This window comes from Pelmatolapia mariae, linkage group LG10_11 (assembly GCF_036321145.2).
Source record: "Pelmatolapia mariae isolate MD_Pm_ZW linkage group LG10_11, Pm_UMD_F_2, whole genome shotgun sequence".
Lineage (NCBI taxonomy): Eukaryota > Metazoa > Chordata > Actinopteri > Cichliformes > Cichlidae > Pelmatolapia > Pelmatolapia mariae.
In genome coordinates, this window is record NC_086236.1 from 44186226 (window position 1) to 44195269 (window position 9044).

At 41.9% G+C, this 9044-nt stretch overlaps 1 protein-coding gene across 1 annotated transcript; it reads right to left on the reverse strand.

The window, feature by feature from the left end:
- Positions 1-6543, reverse strand: cdcp1a (CUB domain containing protein 1a). Its single transcript, XM_063484794.1, has 9 exons — positions 6453-6543; positions 5995-6357; positions 5543-5885; positions 5214-5227; positions 4410-4601; positions 3234-3593; positions 2341-2697; positions 562-649; positions 1-364 (listed from the first exon to the last, which is right to left on the reverse strand). The coding sequence occupies exons 1-9, from the start codon at positions 6541-6543 to the stop codon at positions 1-3; spliced, it is 2172 nt and encodes a 723-aa protein (XP_063340864.1).
- Positions 6544-9044: the final 2501 nt, after the last annotated feature.

Here is a 9044-nt window from a genome sequence, read left to right on the forward strand (position 1 = left end):
TCAGTTGCCGCCCTCTGGCTCCAGCCGAGGCCCCAGATTTGAAGGCTGTTCGTCCTCACTTTGGTCCATCAGGGTTTGGTCTTGGCTCGGAGACCTGTTGGGAAGTGGAGGACCCTTCTGTGACGAGAGCAGTGGCTTTTGAGAGTCTGTGTGTCCCATGAAAGGTTGGTATGTTTCTCCATAGATGCCAATATCTGCACCCTTTTTCAGCAGGTGTGTGTAGACGAGTGTGTCGTCGATGGAGGTGTACACGTGAGCGTCATCGTCTTCGTGTGTTTTCGGGGGTCCGTTGTATCCTGGCAGGAAGTTGATGCCATTTGGATTATAGACAGAGACTTCATGACTGAGCTTCTTCTTCTTCTTCCTGTTTGGCAGAAAAGAAGATTGGAGTTTTTTAATTAAATTTACTGATAACTTATGCTCGCTGTCAATTTCGATGAAGGACAAACATTTCTAGCAGGTTGAGGAGAGCAGATAAGTAAACAATGTGAAAATACCCATGTTAACTGTAAAGAAAAATAATAAAACTCAAAGAACAAAGCATAAAATAGTAATACTCACCTAATCACCACACAGACCACAACCAGCACCATGACAAAAATGACCAGCAGAGCAGCCACCACACTCAGGATCTTGATTAGTAAAAGGTCTAGAAGGAAAAAATGGCAACAAACACCATAGTTAGCGTTTTCTATCACATTTTTACCTGATATTGACAGACGGATGGTGGACGCTTCTGCAGTGATGCAGACACTGCATCAATCCGTTGTGGTAATGAGAGCTGAGTATGACAGCAAGGCTCTCGATTTACCGGTTGATCTACCATCCTACCCTTTAAACTCTGGGTAGTGACAGAAAGAAATTAGTTTTCTCTGAAGGGTGGCAGGTCTCTCCCTTAGAGAGAGAGGTAGGTGGTTCAGGAATCTGACTAGGATGGCTTCTGGGAACCTCTTGGCTGCAGCGTTTCCGGAATTTCCCACCGTAATGATGCCCTAGGACACACCCAGGACATGCTTGGGAGATTACATCTCTCAGCTGGCCTGGAAATGCAGCAGTATTCCTCCAGATAAGCTGGAGGGGGTAGTTGGGTGTCCTTGCTTAGGCTGCTGCCTCCTGAAGCTGAAGAATTAACAAAAAAATAGATAAATACAATCCTGGTACTGGAGGATTCTTCTTGCACAAGAGAGAAAGAAGGAAAGTAACTGTGTAAGCTAACTTTTCCCCAAACAGAACACTGATTAAAAATCAGCAAAGCAGAATAAAACTTTGCACTAAGGTTAAAAAAAGAAAACAGTTTCAGTATCCATGCCCTCCATGCTCCCAACTTTGAAGCCATACTACAGCTTCATACTCCTGTATGCTACAGCTGCAGCAGTTCTTTAGGCAAAATACTAAAGCCAATCAGTCAGTGATGATACTTTATGTAAATACATCTGGCGAGCAGAGCACCAACAAATTAAATTCCTCAACCAAGCTGCGTATGACATTTTACCAGCCCATCACACCTCCAGCTGTAGGGCAAGTCTGTGTATGGATTTCATTTCTTAATGAGAAACCAAAAGCACAGAACAGAGCAAAGTCTTCACTTCACACAACTGGGAACTAGTGGTCAGTCTGGGCAAGCAACTCATATTTCTGTGACACATCACCGATGACACATACTGTCATTCTTTCAGAGCAGTTAAAACAACCTGCCCTGACTGAACTGACTGTGCACTGGTAGGATCACATGGAGGAGGCTTTTGAAAGCAAGCTGGCCAAGTTTTAAGGACTTGTTTCGGGAGGACTGCCAGAAAAGGGTGGCGAGCACAATGTCATCTTCCTGTTGAAGTAGGCTGCAGAGTCCTCAACCTGCCAGGTGTGAAGGGACCACACAGAAACACAGCCATCAGGACTGCAAAAGAAGCAGCTGATGGAGCCTCCAGGTGGATTAAGTGGGGAAATCCGAGGCTTAATGTCAGGACCTGATCAACCCCTGGCTGGGTCGCCAATCCGAATCACCCAAGGAATCTAGGAAAGATCACTGATGATGCTCGCCAGCACAACTACAGGATGCACCTTTCATCTACAACAGTGTATTGACCGAAATGTTCAGCTGGCTAACATCCTTACCAAGGCAACAGAAACAAGCTGATGGATGCTGAAAATTAAAGTTTGTCACATTCGTCTTCAAAAGCCAGAGGACAAAAAAAAAAAGAAAAAAGAAAAGAATCATCTGTGGACCTTGAGTGTCTGGACATATTTTCATGGAAATTCATTGAAATATTCTTGAGAATTATATATTTTTTAAAAATCAGAAAATTATGATATAGATTAAGTAACTGTAAAGTTTCCTCTTACCCTTGCTCTTCTGCAGGGAGATCTTGGTAATTACGCTGAAGTTTCCTCTTTCAGGCAAACAGTTGGACATGTTGAGGTAGAAGCTCTCAGAGACCGTGAGCTCGCTATTGGCCACCTCATCCTCCCTGCGGCTGTAGTCCTCCTCGGGGCTGCCCATTCTTTGCACCCGGATGTTGGTGTGGCGGTTGCTGCACTTGGGCTGGCTGAGCTTGGTAAAAATCAGCTGCGCCTCCATCTTCGGAGGAACTGAGACAATCCAGGAGACGGTGGAGTAGGCCTTCATTCCTGCTGGCCAAGCTGGAGTAGCCACAAGTTCTGGGGTGTCTCTCTTTGGAAAAACGGTGAATATGTATCTTTCTGAAGGTTATTACAAAAAGAAAACAACGTGAAATATTAATGGTTATTTAATGTTCTTATTTCATTCAGTTTATCCCCCGTACGTAAACCATTTGTCTGTTTGTTAGTTTAGTGTTCACAGTTTATGATATCATGTTCAAATTTTGTGTGATGGTAGATAACAGCTTGAGCTGATTTAATTTAGGTGAAGGTCAGGTGAAGGTCAAGGACAGACCAAACTTTACAACAATATACTACACGCTGGGGGACTTGAGTAGCCAGGTTGGCTAACCATTTGACCTTGACCTTCATTGTTAGCACCTATGTTCAAAGTTGACTTTAAAAAAAACTTCACAAAATCATATATCACATGACAGAGCACGGAAAGAGCTGAAAAACACTTTTTATACTTTTAATTCGACGCACTACAATGTCACGATGACACAATAAAAAATAGGCTGATGTTACCGCATTTAAAATAAAAAAAACAGGCTGGGTTTTAGTGCGGCGCTTGCCCTTCGTGGAGAGTTATGCTCTTCAAGTGTGCTTGTTTTTACCTGTAATCTCATTTTCAAAACTGGCATTCAACACAGCTGATCTTGGTGCTTTAGCATTCATGCTGGACCACCATGTGACAGACACACTTGTGTGAATCTGGACGGTCTGTATGGCTCCGTCGGGGCAGAAGGTCCCAATAGTTGCTCCATTCTCTTCTGCCACATCAATAGTGACACTGTCATCACATAGCTGTCCGGGTAGGGACTGCTTGAGGGGCCCGGTGGGAGAAATCAGCTTTACCGTGCCGTGCCGACCGGGACGGAGTATCCACGTCACACGGCTCAGAGGTGCAGGGAGGCATGATGGCAGCAGAGGCACCGACAGACTGACTGGATCAGGACATTTACCAGAACTACAATCTGAATGGAAAGAGGTTCCCAAATGAAACTGATGAAGTACTTTACAGTACAATGAGAAGCACTTTTAGTAGAAGGTAGTACAGATGTTTTTAAACACATGGTCTGCAACTAACTTTAATGAACCTGTAAGCAGCTGTGAGTACTAATGTATTTGCCAACAGCTGTAATCTCTCCTTTGAGCACCCAAATTAGGAGGCGTGTATATAAACTGAAAAATAAAATATAACTTAGTAACAGATCTAAAACAGCAGTGAATATTTATCCTTAAATTACACTATATTACAATGCATTTTAAACGCCTTCATTAGTATTATTATTATTATTATTATTCCATCTTAAAATCAAAATTTTGAATATTTTCAGCTGAACCAAGTCTGATTTGCCTGAAAATTTTATGGATTAAAAGTAAATAATGAACTTAGCCATGGTATAAGAAATACTTTATATATATATATTTTTTTTAAAAAAGATCCCACCATCCACTTTCCAGAATTATGATAAGAAAAACCAGTAAAAATTTCTTTTGAGATATTCAAATATTGCCTCCGATTTTAAAATGAGAAAAACGCTGGAAGTCAACAGACCATTTCTCAAAAATTATATTTTTAAAATTATTTAATATATTAAGTTAAAAATTCACAGCAATCATTATATATATGTTCAAACTTTGGACCATAGAAGTTTTAGCCAAATCTAAGATGATTTAGATTAAATGACAAAAGTATTATTATGAATTATTGATGCTATATCCATGGATTTTACACAGTGAGGCTTAAACAGCTGATGAAACAAGAGTTTAAGTAAATCTTGATTTACCTATGACTTGCTTGGCTGTGACTTCCATGTTGTCAGGAAAGCAGTCCTCAAAAGACAGATCAGCACTTGATGTGATTGTGATGTTGTCTTTTTTCACTGAGTTTATTTTCATCACGCAGTCAGGGGTCGGTGCCAACGTAGAAATGTTCAGAGAAAGGCCCTCAGTTTTGCTGAGATCTACTTTACATGACACTGGAGGGGCTGGCGGCAACAAAAAAAGGCACAAAGTAAGTTTTATTGAGCTTTCCTTTGGCTCTGAAAAATGTGCACGCACAACAAATGTGATTCCTCAAACTCTGGAGGAAGTGCTTTCCTGGAAATTTATCAGTGCTGTCATACATGACTAAGAGATTAGGCAATTTAAGAGCTTGCCTGGGCTCAGAAACAGGCCATAAGACACACTTTCCAAGTCCCTCCTATTCACAAATATTACAAGAAAATGAACATTGTCATACCACTGACTAATCAAACTGCACCTTTGTTGTAACCTTTAAGAAAGACGATAGAAAAAGAAAAAAGAAAGAGACTATTTATACAAGTACATGCTGCCACATGCAGAGCAGGCAGCACCCATCTCCCCAACAGCAAAACCACTGTACAAAAAAAATTGCAGTACTAAATTTAGCCATGTGGGACCCACACATTATTAATCGGTTTTGGAAATGGAGCTACACTTAGTAACTACGTGCTTGAAACACTTGGAGTCAGACGAAGCATCAGCATCCCCCAACACCTTACAGTGGGAGAAACCACAGACCAGACTATCTGAGCTCACCCCTCTTTAATAATACTATAGCTAAAGACATAATGTGATGGAGCTTTTAACCCCTGTGACTAACATGCTTCTTGTGCTTGTTGCTTACTTATGGGTCAGACTGCACTCATCAGCTACACACCTGTAAAGTCTGGTATGTAGCTACACGTAATAACGCGTAATAACACACCTTCAAGACATGAAGATATCCTCAGTATTCACTTGTAGTCTTGTTATGGCCTTTTGATTAATTACAAGTCCAATATGCAATCTCCTTTCAGCTCCATTTTTGGTCTCTACCAACTCACACTTTTGTTACTAAATGCTCCACCAAGTGCTTATATGATACAGACCTGTTGAAGCTGGGCTGGAAGCAGACACCTTGAGAGTGAAGGTGAGTCCAGGAGAATCAGCAGGTGCTCTCTCCATCTCGCAGTTCCTCAGCGTGAGCAAAAAGTCTCCCTGGTTCTGGAGCGGCTGTGCGTCCATGAGCCCCAGAACTGATGTCACCCTGCCTTTCTGGTGGTACTCCACTGCTGCTTCCTTCTTCACACAATCTGGCTGTGTGAGGTTTAGAAACTGAACATCAACCCTGTGTTTGTCTGGGACCTGAAAGTACCACTCCATGATGTCGTCATCAGGAAAACTCTCTGGGTAGTCCGGCGAGAGCAGCTCTGAGGAAGAGATCCCTTTTGGTAAAGTCAGAGAAATTCGGGCAAGAGCTACAACACACACACACACAAAAAAAATTAATTAGAATTCAAACAAAAATTGTTAAATGAAACTGTGATTTTGGATGAAACACAAAAAAGTGACTGTAACTAAACTCACACTTGATTTTTTCCCCCACAGTCACATTAAACTTGTCATTTTGCAGCTTCTGCTCTGCTGGGACGTCCACAGAAAAGCTGCCACTTTTCAAAATCTGAGCACTGCTGATGGTGCCACTTCTGCAGTACTTCCCCACAGCCACATTGCCCGTAGACTGGAAGGCCTGGAGGGTGTAGGTGTGTCTGTCTGGACATTTCTCAGATGGACTGATCTGTTTAAGACCCGTGTTAGTGAAATCTATTTGGAAAGCTTTTGGCGCTGCAGCCGTTAGATTCCAGGTAAACGTGCGGTTAAAACGCAGCACATCAATCGAGCTGAAGTCAGTCTGGATGATGTGACCACTGCATGACTTCGTGGTGCAATCTGAAAAGAGAAAATGAATCCACCAATGCTGTGTTAGTCCACTCAGGTCATTCAGTCTCACTGATAAAATAATCAGATATCACACAGACACTTACTTATATGCCGTACGATTTCTATACTGAATACATCTTGAGGTCTGGAGCATTCAAGCTCCACTGACACAGTACTTCCATTGAATGAATTCATCGATTCAATACTGCACTGTTGTGTGTTTCCTGATCCTGTACACACTTTGCAACCTTTGACCTGATTATTATTTCTGATGTTTATAGTGGCTCCAGGTTCAGCAGTGAGAGTCAACTTCTGGGCCCCTGGAAGCACACATAGTTATAGTGAGCAAAGGGATGTATCATATCTGGAAATAACACAGTGAAGTTACATTCACAAATAAAACTGACTGCTGTGATAGATGAAGCTTGTCTTAAGTGTTCCTGTGACTAAGCAGGTCTGTACTGAGTAAACCTGAGCAAGCTCAGCACATAATATGGTGCTTCAGTCAGGTCCATGGGTCGGCCATAACCTAGTTTACACTGAAATGTTTGTTATTCAAATTTACACAGGGGCAAATCCGGCACAGCCTATATCAAATGACACACTCTGGGAGCTTCTTGAAAGGGATTTTGTTGCTTCAGCTGTTTTCAGCTTCTGAGTGAAGACAGTGTCAATATTTAATGGACAGATCCACCACCCCACCAACATTTCACACTAAATCTCTCCCCCTGGTTCATATTTAAGGTTCGGGTTACCTGACACGGTGGACACGATGAACGTAAGAAGTAAAATCCACAGAAGGGCCGCGCTTGTTGATACGGACATGCTGCCCTACAGTGAAGCTCCGAAACTTTCAATCCTGAGAGAAAAAACAAAAATAAAATCAGCGGACACATTTCATCGCTTCTTGTCTGGAGCTGGGACGCCACATTTTCCTCTGCGTTACATCAAGCTCACGGAGCAGCTGTTGACACAACGAGTCCACTCCCTATGTGAACGTGTGCCAGGAAGGAGGGAGTGTTGAGGCCAGGTAATGTTTAAGGGCGTGGCTAGAATCGCCATCTTGGCAGGTAGGCGTGCTGATGCGTTACGACACCCCTTAGAACAAAAGTGCTAAAATAAAGTGAAATTTCTGGAAAATATGCAGAGTTTGATATACGATATTACCCGAAACGATAAAACAGGCTCAGTCCTCTCATGACAATAAAATCAAGATTTAGCCTGCACTGTTTTTAGACTCTTAAGGAATGCGATTAGTAACAACTGTGCTTGTCTTCTGTTTCATGCGAAAATCTTCATGATCGAGTGTAAAATAGCAGAACAAAGGATCGAGGGAGTTGTGCCACACCCTGTTTCTAGGAAAGAAATTGGTCATGTGACCGCACATTTGTGGAGCGTCCGACATTTTTCTCATCCTGCAAAGAAGCGCCTCGTTGCATGAGAATTAAGCACATTTAAGTTCAAGTCATTTTTGTCTTTCAAGGTAAAATTTCTGTGATCAAGGTGTTTTGTTTGTTTTAAACAAGTTTGAAAACATTTCACAAATGTTTTAGTGCTTTTGTAAGCTACACAATGAGTCTATACGCCTAAAGTTATGCCACAGAGTTTTAATATGTAGGAGAGGCAGAGCTCCCACTCCGTTAGAGGACATGGACAGAGCTGTGAACTATAGTGAACAAGGTGGAGAAGGGGAAGTCCATTCAGGTGGCGAAGAAGATGAACATATGCAGGATGGCATTAAAACAATGCATGGAGAAGAAAAAGATAGATGGAAAAGAAGGCCATTAAGGGATATAAAGGAACTGCACTTGCCTGTCCAGTCTTTGACGACCATATGGAGAAAGAACTGGCAGAACATATAAAGGCACAAGCAGCTTGATGTGTTCATTTCTTTGTGCATACTCAAAAGCCAGTTCACGGTATTTTGAGTGTGGATCAAAGAGACAAAAACAGGTTGTGTTGTATTTATTTATTAAGAAGAAGTAATTGGGAACATTAATCATAATATTTTTTCCCTCTGAATTACAAACGTCCTTCTGTGGCTGACTAGGTTAAAGAAAAATTCATTTATGTCCTCACGATAAACTGGTCCAGTGTAGCCGATTCTTCCAGGCCTCTCCCGTCTGAGCATGCGCGCAGAGCAGGTACGCATGCGCTGCTGCTGCTCACGCGTTACAATAAGGCCAAGTTGCACTCTATGTGGTTGTTTGTTAGCATGTGTGAGACAAATAACTCTTCAAATCGGTATTTCAGCAAGGAACAGGGCGACCAGATGGCCCTCCTCATGTGGGACTCCACATCGTTATTATTTATTGACCCATGTCCCAGATTTCAAAGTGGCTCAAAATCAAATGGTATATTTGAAGTATATTTGGACTTTTCGTGGTAAATGGCAATCTGGTTATTGTTTAAATTGGTTTAAAAGTTTGATATAAAATTTCACACTACTATCCAACATTGTTACCATGTCCCACTTTGTCCCCAGTAACACACAGTGTTTGGCCCACAGTTTGTTTCTGGGATGTAGTCACCCTAGAAAGGAGTGGCAGAGAAATGCCCTCACTAATATATGTATGTCTTTGTTACAAATTAATCAAATTAGGTTGATTACGTGAGTAGATGGTAGGCTGTAGTTACTTAGGACCTGCTTTAGCTTATAATTTATGTGTGCATCAGCAATTTTAAGATATTAGAGT

Excerpts from the sequence above, each read along its gene's own strand:
- cdcp1a (XM_063484794.1), bottom strand. The coding sequence starts at position 6,543 with ATGAATTCATTCAATGGAAGTACTGTGTCAGTGGAGCTTGAATGCTCC. Across the intron at positions 6,358-6,452 it reads AGAAATCGTACGGCATATAA|ATTGCACCACGAAGTCATGC; the intron begins GTAAGTGTCTGT and ends TTCTCTTTTCAG. Across the intron at positions 2,698-3,233 it reads TTTTGAAAATGAGATTACAG|AAAGATACATATTCACCGTT; the intron begins GTAAAAACAAGC and ends AATAACCTTCAG.